Source organism: Ostrea edulis, chromosome 4 (assembly GCF_947568905.1).
Source record: "Ostrea edulis chromosome 4, xbOstEdul1.1, whole genome shotgun sequence".
Lineage (NCBI taxonomy): Eukaryota > Metazoa > Mollusca > Bivalvia > Ostreida > Ostreidae > Ostrea > Ostrea edulis.
In genome coordinates this window covers 93,588,692-93,606,971 of record NC_079167.1, presented here as the reverse complement: position 1 = coordinate 93,606,971, position 18,280 = coordinate 93,588,692, and the positions used below count along the sequence as shown (strand labels likewise).

At 35.3% G+C, this 18,280-nt stretch overlaps 1 protein-coding gene across 6 annotated transcripts in view; it reads left to right on the top strand.

The window, feature by feature from the left end:
- LOC125668764 (high-affinity choline transporter 1-like) overlaps positions 1–18,280 on the top strand; it is a 63,935-nt gene that overhangs the window by 25,949 nt on the left and 19,706 nt on the right. For 4 of the 6 annotated variants that reach the window (XM_048903168.2, XM_048903170.2, XM_056164377.1 and 1 more), the window contains one exon: positions 6,880–7,133. In XM_048903168.2, coding sequence (XP_048759125.1) covers positions 6,968–7,133 — 166 coding nt within the window. In that variant the 5' untranslated portion in view covers positions 6,880–6,967. Of the gene's footprint in view, positions 1–449; positions 548–6,879; positions 7,134–18,280 lie in introns of all 6 variants that reach the window. The other 2 variants (XM_048903171.2, XM_056164379.1) reach the window with 1 other exon arrangement.

The window sequence follows — 18,280 nt, the reverse complement described above, 5'->3', positions numbered from 1 at the left end:
TTTTGCTCCATTTTAAATCTTGAGCATGAAATTTAACAGAAATGTTTAGGAGGGGCATAAGTATATACATGTACATTATTATGAAAAGCAAACATTTTGAGGTATGGAAATGGAGCAAGAACCATGATCTTTATGGACAATGACATCCCTATCTAGATGTGTATTGAAAGCTCCTTTCCAATGGCTTAGCTTATATCCTTTCATGTTAGAATATAAAACTAAAAAGTATTTAAGTCGTTTACTGATGTTATTAGATGTGTGGGTAATGTGTGGAGGTCACGGGGTCAGGCGATGATGGAAATGTTTATTTATAGAACAGCTGTCCCAGTAATTCATATCTTCCGTTATACAATCCCAGACATTTAGTAGACTAACTGTGTGGATGATGATTGATATATAAATTACATTCAAGATATTTTCTTTTGTATTACATTTGATGTGTTTTACAGTTGTAAGAGACAACTAGAATTGAACATAAACATCACAAGACTCTAGATGAGAACTCGGATCACTGCAGAAACTATGCTCACAACTGCAAAGGAGGAAAGTACGGGATGAATTGAATAAAATTGAAATATTGAAAATCAATGTACCTGTCTAGTTGTCTGATTTCGCTCCTCTTAAGTTAATTAGATTGACTTGTAAATAATGCTGCTTCCTTATCAATTATGGAGTGAGTTTAAACACTTGTTATTGTTTTCCGATATAGAATTGTGGTGGATAAGGACGTCTCTGAATTACCGAACCTTTAACGAGATAAATAAAAATCATGTAATATATAATGTTACAAAACAATAACAGTGACAAGTATAGAATTGATTTTGATTTGATCAAATGTGATAGTTTTGTGCTTGATATTTCAATGATTTGGATGTGATTGTAAAAGAAAAGTTTGATTATTTTGTCAGGTGAATAAAACCTGCACATTTATTATGAATTGTACATGTAAACTTCTCAGTTTCCTCAGTAGGTTTAAATCTAGAAATTAAACTAACATTCACAGCCTGCGTGGGTCCTTTATATACCTTATAAATCTGTATAATAAGGTCCTTATAGTAGTCTTAAAATTTTCAGAGGGGATATTACGATTGTGAGGTCTGGGGAACAGCTGGAGAGTACACTGTGGTAAAAGCCTGCATTTTGACAATACCAAAGATATTCAATGTGACTTTTCTCAAATTCTAACCTTAAATTTAGAAAAGATACTTAATCACTGCTTTTCAAGCTTAAACTTCATTTATTTACGCCGATTAAAAAACAAATTCTACGAGTTATACATTCATGCTTCTCATCGAGCTCCAATATTTGTTCAAAGGTGTCATTAATGTAGGAGGGAACTGTAGTGCCCGGAGGAAACCCATGTGTCCGAGTGGGCGACCAATCCTCTCGCATACAACCACTGCTGATCATGGGGACCTAACTCGGCCGGGTTGCAGCAGTGAGAAGAGAGGGCATTAACCACTACGCTACCCGGTTTTAGTACAGATGTTCATTAACCTCCCCAACCCCAAACCCCCTAGTTACAGGACTTGTATACACTGTAGCCTATGCAATACTCCCCCTAGTTATGGGGATTGTATAGACTTCAACCTCACCGCTGCGGTGGCCGAGAGGTTAGAGTGTTCGCCCCGCATGTAGAAGGCCGCATTGCGAATCCCGGCCGTGACAGACCTAGGTAATTAAAACAGGTAGCGATAGTTCCATCGCCAAACGCTCGGCATCAGGTGTAAATGTCACGGGTCCTTGGAGATGACCTTAAAAACGGATGTCCCGTGTCACGGTAGGTGTGGTACGCTAAAGAACCCTCACTACTCAATGGCCGTAAGCGCCGAGCATAGGCCTAAATTTGAAGCTCTTCACCAGTCTTGGTGACGTCTCCATATGAGTGAAAAATTCTCGAGTGAGATGTTAAGCAAGATACAATTAATCAATCACTCATTTCAACCTCTCCAACACTCCCCCTAGTTACAGGGAGAATATACATATCAACCTCCCCAACACTCCCCCTATAGTTACGGGGAGTATATACATATCAACCTCTCCAACACTCACCCTAGTTACGGGGAGTATATACATATCAACCTCCCTAACACTCACCCTAGTTATGTGTAGTATATGCTTGTCAACCTACCCAACACTCCCCCTAGTTACGGGGATTGTATAGATATCAACCTCTCCAACACTCCCCCTAGTTACAGGGAGTATATACATATCAACCTCTCCAACACTCCCCCAAGATACAGGGAGAATATACATATCAACCTCCCCAACACTCCCCCTATAGTTACGGGGAGTATATACATATCAACCTCTCCAACACTCACCCTAGTTATGTGTAGTATATGCTTGTCAACCTACCCAACACTCCCCCTAGTTACGGGGAGTATATACATATCAACCTCCCCAACACTCACCCTAGTTATGTGTAGTATATGCTTGTCAACCTACCCAACACTCCCCCTAGTTACGGGGATTGTATACATATCAACCTCTCCAACACTCCCCCTAGTTACAGGGAGTATATACATATCAACCTCTCCAACACTCCCCCTAGTTACAGGGAGTATATACATATCGACCTCTCCAACACTCCCCCCTTATACATTTATTGCATGATAGTGAGGGAGATGTGAAGATTTATGCACCCAAGAAAAATCATATTTCCCGAGGGCAACTCCTGAACATTCATGCATTAAATTGTTTATTATACCGAAACAAAGCAATTAAGACTAGAAAAATGCATTTGAAATTGGAGTCTGCTCATCTATTATACATTAAGTAGCTGAGATCACCCTAATGGTTACACCGCGCTGTCAATGTATTAGAAGGTACAAACAACGAAATACAATGATATGAAAGTGTACAATGACATGGGCTTATTGTGACCTCACAATACACTTCGTCTACCTTGACATTAAATTCATGAAAAATGCACGAGGCTGCCCAAGGTGTGAAATATGATGGGAATCGAGATATGATGTTTGAGAGGAAGTTTTATCATCCCTGGCACGTGACTGTCTAGACCAATCAGATTACGCGTTGCATAGGATTCCCATACTGAGGTATGATAATATCTCTAATTGGTCCCATCGAGTTCAAGATAACGAGGTTTGATGTGTCTACGCGCTGTTGGATAGGAAAATGAGTGTGTGGTATAGGCGTAATACCACATACTCTGATTTGCACTAGGGCTGAAACGATACGCTCCCTTCATGATCCAATAAATATTGCTAAACTTAATCAAAATTGCCACAATTCAATACTTTCAATACTATACAATTTACAGAAGAAACCAATAATAACATTGAAGAGAAATTTAATTACCAAGATTTAAAATCATAATTTGAGAAGCATAATGTTTCTAAACTGCCAAACAGTGAGATGCCTGTTGGCTGAGTCTGCATGTAGTTTAAACTGATAAAATTCATTATCATTTTCGTCAGACTCGAGGCAAACAACAGGATGAACATTCGATGCTATTTTATCCCCCATGCAGGTAAAAATAATGAGTACAGGCCGAGCCTGATGTATTTTACTAAACCCATTTGTAATAAATGTAGAAAACCGAAACAGTTAATCGAACATTGAATTAAGCATTTATATTGTCAATGAACAGTGTCGATATTTCGGTGAATCGTTTCAGCCCTAATTTGCATATTTTAGAAATGGCATTCAGAAACTAAGGCTAATATTGAGGTCTTGTGATGTCACTCTGAGATTTTTTTGTGGAATAGTGTAAAATGTAAACAGATTAATTAAGCTCTAATAAAAACCTAAGTTCACAGAACAACAAAAAAGCTTTGAGATTTCAAATTTTCAAGAGTCCAGAAATTGGCACCTGCATGGATATATATATCTCTGTTTATATCATGTGAGGATGATTTACAATATCATTTTCCAAAGTATTATTAATATATATATATACAGTAAAATATCTCTATCTCAAAGTCCGAGGGACCTCGAAAAAACTTCGAGATAGTCGGGGGTTCGAGATATCCAAAATCGATCTTGAACATTTTTTTTTGAAGGAGGATATTTGATGCATTGTATGGGATTTGCATTATAAACAACAACCCCGTTGCCGTTTCTTATAGTTTAATACAAGTTGTTAAATTAATATTGTGGAATTTCAAAGACAAACATTTCGGTTTTTATTAAATCTATCACGTAAAAAACAAAAAGACGGATTTAAAAAAAACCCTTTCAAATGTTTATTAAATATTTTCGTGTTTTCTTTGTTCTAGTTTAATGATGAAGCATGTAGTATTAAATGCATTATCATTATTATGAGCGTACTTCAACAATTTTGTGAGATTATCTAACCCACATGTTAATGATGTATCATTCAAAACACCATCCCTGGAATCGGGCGTGTTTTTCATAATGGGCAGTGGACTTAATCCGTAATGTTGGAAGGCTTCCCCAAACTGTTGAACCATATATTGTGACCTAGGTCTACTTGGAAAAATCGAGCATGGATTAACGGTCATTAATTATAATTGATGTAGCCGCGGGTGTGAATGTGTGACTTAACGACGCCAGGTATGGTAAGCAGAGCGGAAAATTGACTGCACTTAGAGATAAACCAGGTGAATTTTGGGCATGGGACCTTGAAAATACTTCGACATAAGCGGGAGTATTTGAGATGACCGTGTTCGAAATATCAGAAGTTTTTTAAAATCATTTATACAGGGAAAACGGCCGGGACCGGCGGTCGACTTCGACTCAAGTGGGGTATTCGAGATAAACCATATTCGAGATACAGATATTTTACTGTATATATATATATATATATAATTTTTTTTTTAAATTTCATTTGAAATATGAATGAAGAAACTAGGTATTTAATTATGTATTGGAATCACATGATGTCCGTATGTCTGTAGACATGATTTTGTCTGGGCATGTTCTAAGAAACTAAAGAGCATGGATTTTTCTGATAATTTGTATACTCATTCCTCATCATACCACACCTCTGGTGTGTCCAATTATATATCTATTTTGTATTGCTTATGGGAGTTGCAATATGTATGAGATTGATCACTGTTTGTTATCTTCACCTTTCATGAAGATGTGCACCTGGTATTTTCATATTGATTTGACAATTTTTCTTCAGGTTACAGGTGCTTTTTTTCTACTTATGGACTTGGTCATTTTTTAAACTAAAAAGAGTATATCTTGAAAATTCTCTCAGAGGTTTGATTTAAACATTGTAAAAGCATTGTTCTTAGACTGAAATTAGGCATTTCTTATTTTAAATAAGAATATTTAAAGTATTAGAAAGTTATGCTAATTAGTTTCTATTTTGTTTAAGAATATTGTTGTTTTAGAATATTTCAAAAACAGATTAAAAGTTTTGAAACATACCTTATATATATACATACATTTTTTATTAAAGTAAAATTATAACATTTATGTATCTTTTATTTTGATTTATAGTGAATTGTATGGATATTTCCATTTTCTATGTATCCATTTTCTTTTGGCTTGAGGGGGTGGGGTTTGTTGTTCATACTCTAGCAAACCACCGCGGTGGCCTAGAGGTTAGAGCGTTCGCTTCGCATGCAAGAGGCTGGGGTTCGAATCCCGGCCGCGACAGACCCAAGTCGTTAAAACGGGTAGTGACAGTTCCATTGCCAAACACTCGGCATCAGGTGTGAATGTCACGGGTCCTCGGAGATGACCCAGCTGTCCCGTGTCGCAGTAAGTGTGGCACGCTAAAGAACCCCCACTGCTCAAAGGCCGTAAGTGCCGAGCAAAGGCCTAAATTTAAAGCCCTTCACCGGTCTTGGTGACGTCTCCATATGAGTGAAAAATTCTCGAGAGACGTTAAGCAATTAAGATACAATCAATCTGGCTATTTTAAATCATTTATCAAATTATGAGAAATGATAATAAACAATTAGATTTTCTGAAAATCTTATCTATTGGTATTGTGTTATAATTGAGTATTACCAGAAATATTTTAATATTTGTTTGATTTATTGATTTTTTTAAAGCAGCATTTTAAACATCAACAAAAAAATGATATACTAGATAACCCTTTGATTAGACAACTTCTGGTTTGATCTGAGGAAGTCTGTTTTTATCTATTATATAGTGTGCCCCAAGGTTTTATTAGTTTAGAAAGGACAGTTCTAGTTTTATTTGTCCTTAATATTTATTCATTATTTGTATCAACAATGGATACATTTCAAAATTAGTGACGCGTTGCATAATTATTCTTTAAAAATTTAATTGATAATTTCAGCCAATCATAACCAACAGACTATTATTAACCCTGTTTTAAGGGATACCAATGGAGAGTCATGGCTAATTCAAGGCCCTACCAAGCTGTAATAGAATTGAGCTGTATTTTCATTACATTGGTCATCTTACAGATATGACCAGTGCCCATCTGGTGCTGATTAGGTCAGGAGTGACCCCCTGGTTGGTGTATACTATTAAACTTCAGAACAGGATGTACTTTTAAAGTTCAAGAGGTTTAGAAGTTGGAGAGAGAGCAAGAGTAAATTTGGGGTGAAAAAGTTTAGGTCCAGCATGAGATTAAATACTTGAAGAGATGGAGAACTAAATCCATTGAATGTCTTCAGTATATATACATTTATTCTTTGTTTTTGCAGATACCAATTGCACAATATGATATGGTGTTAGTAAACATCGTAAAGTTTTATTTGCAATGGTAATTAAAAACCAATGTCTTGTGTTGATTACTGTGATGTCAGCATAAAAAATGAAGGGATTATAACAATTCGTAAGTGTTTAAACAGCTTAAATGTCAGACCTCTATCAGATCTGAATGAAAGGGCTCTTTGTTGCATGAAGACATAATGATGCCCCCTGATTTCTTACTAATATGGCTTGACCTTGCTTCCACAGGTTTCACCCTTGGGTACACTGGACTTAGCAGACCGTCCCCCACCAGGACAAATTTGACCACACACCAGAGCATACATCTCTCAGCAGCATGACAGTCCATGTGGTGGGGGTGGTAGCAGTTATCCTCTTTTACCTCCTGATCTTGGGGGTGGGGCTTTGGGCAGCTCGGAAATCTCGCGGGGAGACGGACAGTGAAAATGTGATGTTAGCAGGCCGGAACATAGGTGTGCTTGTAGGAGTCTTCACTATGACAGGTTAGTTTTGATAGTTCTTCACTATGATCGGTTAGTTTTGATAGTTCTTCACTATGACAGGTTAGTTTTGATAGTTCTTCACTGTGAAAGGCTAGCTTTGATAGTTCTTCACTGTGATATGTAAGCTTTGATAGTTCTTCACTGTGATAGGTTAGTTTTGATAGTTCTTCACTATGACAGGTTAGTTTTGATAATGTAACTGTGTTTATCCCTTTCCTTATTAATGAAGGGGACTTGAGGTTTGCACTCTCTCCATTATATAGTGCAGGTCATAAAGTTTCATATTTTACACCAGTGCCAGCATATGTTTTAGTAAAAAGCATTTTTTGTTCAGAAACCTATTATACTGCACTCTGAAGCATATGTTGCTACACAAGTGGCTAAAGTTTCATTTGTTGCACGAAACGCTAAATGCTTTGCCTAGACTGCTGCCTGCATATATGGCTTAAATTTTTAAAAGAATTTCATATCATTTAATTTTACATGTTTACACGCCTTTTCATTGGTTGATCTATCATACGAATATCGTATACCCCGAAAAATAAAATAATAAATTGCCGGAACTACTTTCTATTGGAATGTTAGGGATTCCACTGAATGGTCTATTTTTAGATTGGAAATCCTGAAAAGAACAACTTAACAACTCTATCGATCCAAATAAATTCATTCAACGAAATCATTAACATATTAAAAATAAATGATAAATAAACAATTAATTAAACCAAATAGGCCTAAAATAAATATGACTATTAGAAGGAAAAACATAACACACGCGTACACGTCTGCTTAAATGCATGCAATTTCTGAAAATGGATTCCAAGGGAGGAAATTTCGATATTGATACTTTCGATGATATTTTTCAAACCCTTCACGATGATGATTTTGAACTCCGACATATTATGTTCGTGAGTGGGCACCGGAACGAGGCGTTCATACGCAGTTATAACAAGGATTGCAGTGACCATCAAAAGCAATGTCTTAGTAATTCACTAGCAAAACTTGCAAGACCCTCTGCAACACTCACTCGTCCCCCTGGAAACCGTAGAAACCCTCAAGAGAACCCTACTTGCCTGGTCTCTGATCGCATGACACATCATGCACATGTTCTACGCTTACCGTTCGTACCGACATCGAACATTGAGGTGAATGCCAGTTCCACACAACAAAGTTCCAGCAATTTTCTATCCACAGGATTCCTCTCTAACTCATCCTTTCAAAGATTCACCTTTCAGTTCACGTGGAAGCCGCCATTTACGATTTTCAGTTGATGTCTTCATAAATTACTACGCCAATTTCGAAGCGTCATATAATGTAGTTAAAAAATAAATCTATAATTGAATTCAAATCATATCATGTTTTATCATTCAAACTCAATGCTTTACATATTTAAATGATAAGGAATGAATATATTATCTTTTCAGTGGATGTAGGGCTTCCATGAAGAAAAAAAGACGGAAAACTTCGCATCATGCGTTACTCGCAATGATGCAGTTTTCCGTCTTTTTTATCCGTGGATCCCTCCATCCACCGAAAAGATAATATATTCATTCCTTAAGTACATTATATACAATGATACACTAGTTTTGATTGATGCTTGTGACCCGTCATTTTTATACCCCCCGCAACAAGTTGTGGGGGGGTATACTGGAATCGGGTTGTCCGTCTGTCTGTCCGTCCATCTGTAGACGCAATGGTTTCCGGGCTCTAAAGCATTATCCTTTCCACCTACCGTCACCATATCATATATATGGACTACCCATGGGATGAAGATGTTCCCTATCGATTTTGGGGTCCAAAGGTCAAGGGCACTGGACTTGGAAGTAGCAATATGGTTTCCGGGCTCTAAAGCGTTATCCTTTCCACCTACCGTCACCATATCATACATATGGACTACCCATGGGATGAAGATGTTCCCTATCGATTTTGGGGTCAAAGGTCATGCGCACTGGACATCAAAGTAGCAATATGGTTTCCATTTAAATTCTTTAACGGCTTTTTTCATCGCATGGAGATGCTGTGTTCCTAGATACCTTTTGGATCATAATACTGAAGTTTTACCTATTACCAACACCCTTTGGGAGATTGGGGTAAGCGGGGGGTATTCTTAGTGAGCATTGCTCACAGTACCTCTTGTTATTCAAAGGAATGACTGCAATGTTATTTATCTTTTAGCAGTTTTTAAGGAAAACACAAAATATTGCCATTAACTTTTGACACAAATTAGTAATAAGAAAATGTATCTTTATTAAGTTTATTTTCTGACTATTTCAATTTGGAAAATATTGAATATTAAAGAATTCAAAGAATGTTTGAATTTTAGGGTCAGAAATATATCAGACCTAATTGGAGCCATTTTGATTTACTCATTTACTCATTAAAAGGATCAAAGTACTGAATAATGCTAAATTACATAAATACATGAACTATGGTTTTGCTTTGGCAACATTGACAAGGAGTAATACTAGTAATTAGGCCCCATAAGCAGGAGAAATGAGATCTACAGTGAACAGTGCATCAACAGTTTTCCATACTCTTGTGGCTATAAGTACTGCAGCTATTGAATTGATATTTATACATGAACTTGTATCATCTAGTTTGAGTTTGGGATACTTGACCTATTTTTGAAAGAGTTATGGACCTTGAACTTAGTAAATTTCAGGTTTTTGACAGTTTTTCAGAGTTCTTTGGCAATCTCTGCAGATAATGATTTAAAAATTCATATATGAACCATATCAATCATTTACAGATCAAGTTTGAATTTGGGCTTTTTAGCTCACCTGAGCTGAAAGTTCAAGTGAACTTTTCTGCATGATTGCCTGTTGTTCATTGTCTGTAAACTTTTTAAATCCCGTGGGGATCCGAGTTGAATAGGTCCTCAGTACCCCTTGCTTGTCGTAAAAGGCGAATAAATGGGGTAGTCCTTCGGATGAGACCGCAAAAAGTGAGGTCCCGTGTCACAGCAGGTGTGGCTCGATAAAGATCCCTCCCTGCTCAAAGGCCATAAGCGCCGAGCATAGGTCTAAATTTTGCAGCCCTTCACCGGTAGTGGTGACGTCTCCATATGAGTGAAATATTCTCAAGAGCGACATTAAACAGCATTCAATCAATCAATTTTACATTTTTAACTTCTTCCCCAGAACACTTGGCCAATTTCAACTAAACTTGGCACTTTAAAGCATTCTTAGGTGAAGGGCTTTCAGGTTTGTTGAAATGAAGGGCCATGCCCCCTTCAAAGGGGAGATAATTACATAAATGCAAAAATAGGATGGGGTCATCTAAAACTCTTCTCAAGAACCACTGGGCCAGAAGAGCTGAAATGTACATGAAAGTTTCCTAACATAGTACAGATTCAAGTTTGTTAACATTATGGACTCTGGGGGTAGGGTTGGGCTACTATAGGGGATCAAAGTTTTACATATAAATATATAGGGAAAATCTTTAAAAATCTTCTTCTCGAAAACCATTGGGCCAGAAAAGTTTACATTTACATGAAAGCTTCCTTACAGAACAGATTCAAGTTTGTTCAAATCACCCCCCACCCCACCCCTTTTGTTGGGGCCACATAAGGGATCAAAGTTTTACATGCGAATATATTAGGAAAATCTTTAAACATGGACCAAGTTGACTCAGGCGAGTGATGTGGCCTATGGGCCTCTAGTTTACCATCATTTCTAATTAAGAAATCCTATACAAACTTGATAGATATGATAAGAAATACAGTGAAACTTCTCTAAACCAGCCAGCTCTTGGACCGATAAAAAAAAACTAAAAAACAAAAACAAATGGCCAGTTCACCAGGAGCTTAGCATTTTAAGAGACATTTTATCTCAATTTTCATTTCAAATTCTCTTACTCAGTATAAAGGTAGCAGTGAAAATAGACAACATCTACCCAAGTTCTGATTTGTTATACAGATGTTTCATGATAAATTGTCTCGTCCTGCAACAAGCATCTTTTGCAGCCACAAAATGAATTTAAGGAGAGCAAATCACAGTGTAATTGCAGAAAACAAGCTTCTATCATCAAATTGGGATACGCTTCATGTCAAGATAAGAGAACTTGATAATTTGTCAAACATTTCCCAAATGCATTTAATGAGGATAATTAATTTTTTCATTCGCATTACCAATTGATTTTCCTATCAAGAAACCATCCTTATGCAACAATTTTCAGTATCAGATTAAATTACTTAAGTGCATGATGCTAGGATGTATGTGAAGACAGGAATTTGGGTTCTCTGATTTCTTAACAGCCAAAAGAAAAAAGGATTTTTGTAGATCAAAGCAGTGTGATGTTTTAACGGCAAAATGTTAGAATAAATAGTTAATCAGGAGAGCAACAAATTTGGTGTCATAATTATCGGTGATGTAGCAGTTTTTCCATTTATAGCAAGTTCTCCCAAGAGGAAAAAAAACTTAATGAAAGCTCGTTATGAATTCCCACTCCTGGTGTCACAAAGGCATGATTAAAGAGTTCATCAGATGAGATAAAGATTTTAAAGTAACCTCTCGTTTTTAAAAGTTGTGAAATATCAATCATAAGCAAAAAATTTGTATGGAAAGATATTAGATGTATTTTTGGTACTTTTTTTGTACCTTCTCTGAATCATTCATACTGTCTGTAAAGGACTCTGAATATTAGTACTTAACGTAGCAGATTGTCTCCCCTGACACCCTAGAAGATGCGTCACTGAGCTGTATAGATATTGTCCAGCTGTGTCTTCAGTGATTTTGAATTTAAAAAAAAAAAACATTGCTAATATGGCAGACATTCAATCGATAAAAGACTCCAATTTTGAAATCAGATCACAAGAAAGGGTGCAAAATTTTCATGAATAATATGATTTGTCACACAAGAATTTCACATTTGAGAAAAAATATATTTCAGATCTTGACGGTTTCACTGGAAATTTTTTATGTATATAGATCTATTTTAGGGACCAAATGAAGTCGTTATTATAAATATTTTAAGACTTTTAAATAAATATCTGATACTGAACCATTAAATATTTATAAGTCTGTAATAAAAAAAAATGTACATCAAATCACTCGATATTATAGGTTTAATTAATTGTGGTGAAATTAAAAGAATTTTTTTCTTTTGTCCATGCAATATGAACATTTAAGTAAAATTCATAATTGTTGGATTAATAGATTTATGCAGTCTTTATATTATAATTGAAAAAAGTAAATTTATTGCTGAAATACCTCTTTGATATAAAGTCTCAATATAAGGCAATCACCAATGTTCAGTGGTTTGATGATTAACGAGGAAAAGCGATTCTGCCACAAGTTTTTTGTAGACATGCAACAGTGTATAATTTGGAGTAAGATTGGTAGACCACAAATTGAGATTCTGGACAAGACCATGCAGCTGCCAACAGATGAAAGTTTCCTTTCGCCTAAATTGTGCGTTCTAGCTCTCCCTCATTAACTAAGCTGCTGACCAGATCAATACAAACTATTTCCTGCTAGCCTGGCTTAGATACTGCCCCCCTAAATGGTCTAAGTGCTTTACAGATTGCGGAAATGTTTATTTCTTGTGGCCATCGTGTAGTTGAGTTGCGGTAGCTAGGTCATTCATATAAGGAATTTAACCTCAGTTTATAACCCTGGACAACAACAGGTCTAGGAGAGTAATGTGATTTTGAAATTATTCTCAAGTACAGGGCTATATATGCACTTTCATACTAAAACATGAGAGCTTTAAGGGTCATTGTGGAAAATGTTGATCCTAGATATCCAATAATGATGTTAATTCAAGTAATATGAATGCCACTTTCTTCTCTCTCTCTCTCTCTCTCTCTCTCTCTCTCTCTCTCTCTCTCTCTCTCTCTGCATGGAGAAAATCTTAATTTACAAGACATTTTAGGGTGGATAATAAAGACATCTCATATTTTTTTTAATAAAAGATACACAGCCATTAAGTGCTCTTTAATCTTTGCATTTTCCCTCTTAAAATGTCAGATTTGTATGATGGTGGTACATTTGTTATATGTTTGTTTCTGATCATGGACAGTAATTATTCTTTAAAGATACATTTTGTAGAAATAACACCGTCGCGCTCATATAAATCCATCTTGGTTTCTAGTTTACCTTCCCAGAATACAACAGTCATCAAACTTTCTATGTCATTTCTGTAAATTATGACCAAATCATGAGGCAATTTCCTTAGACTAACCCAGGAAAATCAGAGGCATTTTGCATGAAATGAGAAAGCTAAATTGCTTTAGTTTCAGGGGAAAATGTCAGAAATATTTGGAAATGACTTGCATATCTCAAAGTTTCAGATTAAGCCAAGCCTTTTACCACGTAACTGTGACAATTAAATAGAATCTTTAATAACAATGATGTTCCACATTTAGTGGTAGGTTCCTGCAGAGATAGCATGTCGTTCGGGGCCAAAGCGCAGCCAAGTCGGCACAGAAGCTGATAGACAAGAAAATCAATTTCCTTAACGGGACCTGATATTGCATGATTGCACATTAATGAGAAATTAAGACTTACAAGAAATTTTGTGTTGTCTTTCAAAGTTTAAATGTCTAGCTCTCAATGATCTTTGTTGTCGCAGGTAAAATAACTGATGAGAATAATGAACAAAACATTAGAAAGAATCAGACCAATCTGTCACTGCATGGAGACTCTTGTTTTAGAATGACGTCCTTTGCAGGATTTGACTTGGTCAGAGACTGAATCAGAACTAATTGACCCTTCCCAAGGCTTCTTAATTGAGGTGCATGAGGCTTGCAACCCCCAAACTGCCAATTTCTTGTGAGATATATTATTTTCATGCTAGGTTTTTGCTTTAAAAAGACATTGATTGCAGTTCAGGGAACCCATTTTATATTTCTGCCTCATATGTCTAAGTTGGATCAATCTTGAATGAAAATGCTCTTTATTATTACAAAATATCGCTATTTATCATATCACAATTTTTAACGTAGGTCGCGGGTTTATAGACCGCGTTTTTTTCTCACCCGAAAACCTCACCTGAAAATTTGACCGATGTATCTTGACAATGTGTTTGCTACTCTTTGAAAATTGTTTTTCATTCAACAGCAGTTTTTTTTTTAAGTAATTACGCCTTCAACATACCATTGTTTTAATGGTAGCAACACTGTTTTCCATTGAATTATATAGAAAATAATAGTGATTGGCTTTACAGTATAGGCAACTCCTGCTCAATTTTTTCCAGGGGTTCTGGAATTGTTTTCAGAGACATTTGCAGCAGCTAGGACACATTGAAACATTTCTTTATAGGATATCCTTGCCTAACGCTTTTAATAACTCAATGTTGTCCGATCTTCACAAAATTTGTATGATGGGGTAGGAATAAAATTATGAACTTGCCATTTTCAAATGTCCACCATAAACGCGTCAAATCTCTGAATAAAACTTTCATGAACTGGGGAACTTCCGTCCGATTTTTTCCCTGGTTCTAAAAACGCTTATAAAAGCATTCCCAGTATCACCAGCTGTCTCACCTCCCCAAGTTGTCCGCTGCTAAACTTTATACAGTAACAGGATTAAACACATTACAAGCTGAAATTTTGCACAAGAAACAAAAAGAAAACTTAACAAAATCAAATGAAGCATGCGCATGTTCTACTTCGATAATAACTATTGGTAATATTTATGTGATATCGGTAAAGTATTACGTTCTTTATATTCAGTCAATGACCCATGTATACTTTATTCAGACAACTGTTACGTCACAATTGAATGTGCGCGTAAAAAGATGCTAAGTCGTAGGATTTGCGTACCCAAAAACGATGACGTAAGCAAACCCACGACTGCCAGATATTATGATCCACCACTGTATGTTAAGTCACTGTACTTTATATACCAGTATGATATTATACCTGTACATGTACTATCCTTTTTTTATGAGCCTTATAATTTTTATACTAATTAACACAAAGAAATCGATGGCAAATCAGTTGCACTACAAAGGAAGTTTTCATTACTTCAGTCCTATAGCTGTCTGTCAGGCTGATAGTTTTTTGTTTCTGTTTTTGATCCCTTATGGCAGGGTTTTTAAACTTGATCCTTTTGTACTTTCTCTTAACCGCTAACATTTTTTGAAGCACAATATGGTTTGCACATGGTTGCCAGCAGACTTGTATGTGCACATAGATCTATAGAGAAAAATTTTGATTACGGTATTGGATATTGGGAACCATGATATTTCTCAGTGATATATAACTTTTCGTGACATTTCAGGTTCAATTTACTGGCATCCTATCTTGTTTCTAAAAAAAAAAAAAAATTGTGATTTATTATCAGATCTGTTTTAGAGTTCGTGCAGTATTTTGATATAGGTCTTGCTTAGGCCAAGTAAAATTAATTAGTAGATTATCATTCAAATTTCACAAAAAAATGGGGCGGGTGGGAGTTTTTTATTTTTCGCCATGGTATTCTTGACCTCGAAAATGCCGTCTCTCATTGAGAAAAGGCTTTATAAATCATAATTACATGTGTATTCGGTTTCTAAAAGGCAAATTGAAACAACATACGTTTACGATACCAGACCGGACATAAAAATATACGGAAATCGTAATTTTGAAAAATAAAAAAAAATAGGGGCGGGGCGATTTTCGAGGGGCGGGCGGGAATGATAATCTACTAATTAATTTTACTTGGCCTTATGGGAAGGAAAAATTTAAGATAAACTCCTCAATACATGCAGTACAGAAGGTTGTATATATGGACATCACCAAGTTATTTTAGCAAAAAAGTGGAGAAAAATCTTTTGATCAATTGGAGATCAAACCTGAGACCTTTGCTTTACTAAATAGGTGATCTAAGCACTGTGTTGTATTGCAGTTTTAATGTAAAGATAAAATGATTGATATAATTGTTTAAGGTTACCAGAGTAATGTAAATTCAGGTGACCTATTGCAATCGGTTGTCATTGTGCGTCGTCCGCCGTGCGTTAACAATTGAACATTTTTAACTTCTTGATAACTACCAGTCCAATTCTCTTCAAATTTGGTATGGAGCATCTTTGGGACAAGGGGGACATAAATTGTAAATTTCAGGTCTCCAGCACCCCTGGGGCCTTAGGGGCAGGGCAAAAACTGACCAAAATTGAACAATTTTCAAAAATCTTCTCAAGAACCACACACGTGTAAGAAAAACTAAATGCATTTTGATGGAGAGCAGGAAGGCCTCTAACAAAATTGTAAATTTCATGATCCCCGGGGTGGGTGTTCTGACCCCAAAACACTTAAATAACATCTTCTTTAGTGCTATTGATACTAAATTGAAACTAAATGGATATAGCGCAGGTAGTCTTTTACCAAAATTGTGAATTTGATAATCCCCAGAGTAAGGGTTCTGACCCCAGGGTTGGACCAAACTTAGTATATAGTATTTATGTGCAAGTTTGTTGATAATGTATAAAATCTAAATGCATACTTAGGAATAGCAGAAAAGGATGTACAAAAAATGGTGAATTTCAATCAAAACCCAGGGTTATGACTTTAGGATGAGTCCAAATTAGTCATATATTTTGATGTTTTAATATTAATACACCTATTATTTAAAGCCTAAATTCATCAGTGTATGCACTTTTGAAGGCATGCAGTGAAGTTTTTAGAACACATCTTGTTTTATACTGTTTTTTTTTATTTTTTTTTTTATTGGCTCTTTTTGGACATATATTATCATATAAACAGGATGTTACATGCAACTTCATATTTCAACAAACATGTTAAACACTGTGTGAAAATTAATAGCAATATTGTACAATTACTTTGAAGATAAAGAGAGACTAGTATATGAAATATGCATAACTAATTCATTTAAGGAAGATACATCTTACATTGAAATTATTTTGTCTTCTATCTTTTTCCATACTTGGTTATAATAATCAAGATTTCTTCTGCCACAATAAATTGATTTTTTAACAAACAGTTTTCTTCTCAAAAATTGCAAAAAAATATATAAAGAAGGACCACTGTGCCCTGTATCTGAATTAAACACAAACTGTATATAATATTTAGAAAGCAGTATACAATAATTCAGACTTTCACACTTTTCTTCATAAAATCCAAATATTATGTCTTGATAAGAGATATCATTTATATAAGTAATGTTTAATCTATTCCACCAAGTTTGGAAATGCTTCCAATAAGTACCAACATATTCACAAAAGTAAAACCTGTGCTCTATTGTATCTAAATTTCCACATAATATACAAGAAGGTGATGTTTTAATTTTCATTGCATACAGCAATTTGTTGTGTGCTAAAAATCTGTGAATTAATTTATATTGAAAAGATTGTAATGATGTTTCCATTGATATTGTGAAAGGTAACTTGTAAATACTCTCTAACTCTTGCTGTGTTAATTTTGAATCAAAAATATTTTCCCATTTTGGTATACATGTTGGTAATTCTGCTATACTTTCCATCAAAATCCAGTAAAAATCTTTACAAGTCATGTTTGATATGGGACTCCTATTACCATTGAAACTCAGTATAAGCGTATTTCTATTTATAAAAGAATTATCATTTTGTCGAATATGCTTTCTCCAACTGTAGGGTATTGCATTTCTTAAACAATAGTATTCAAAAAAAGATATGTTTAAATTGTGTGTTTCACTTAATTTTTCATGGCTAAGGAAGTCTTTATCTCTATCTACAATATCTCCAATATATAAAATACCCCTTTCATACCACTTCTTCCAAAAAACCTCTTTATTGTCAATTTTAATATTGTCATTAAACCATAAACTTTCTTTAAAAACGACTGGTTCAACATTTACAATATGTCTGAATTCTCTCCATGTACTAAAAATATCACTGTAAAACTTTGGCAAAAAAGTATCAATGTCTAAATGATTCATGCATCCTCTAGAGATAATAAAGTCATTTAATTCAATATCTTGCAAGTAAAATTGAATTATGCTTCTTAATTTTGATTTTATATTAGTGAAAATTCTTTTTACCCAGCCTAATCTTAATGATTTGACCTGTATATCAAATTTAGGTACTTTCAAACCCCCTTTACTAATTTTTTGACTGCTTACTGTACTTTTTACTTTTGGCTTTTCATTATTCCAAATAAAGGCATTTATTTCTTTTTCTACTTCTTTAATTAATTCTGACGAGAAAGGGAGAACTTGCGCTTGATAAATGAGTTT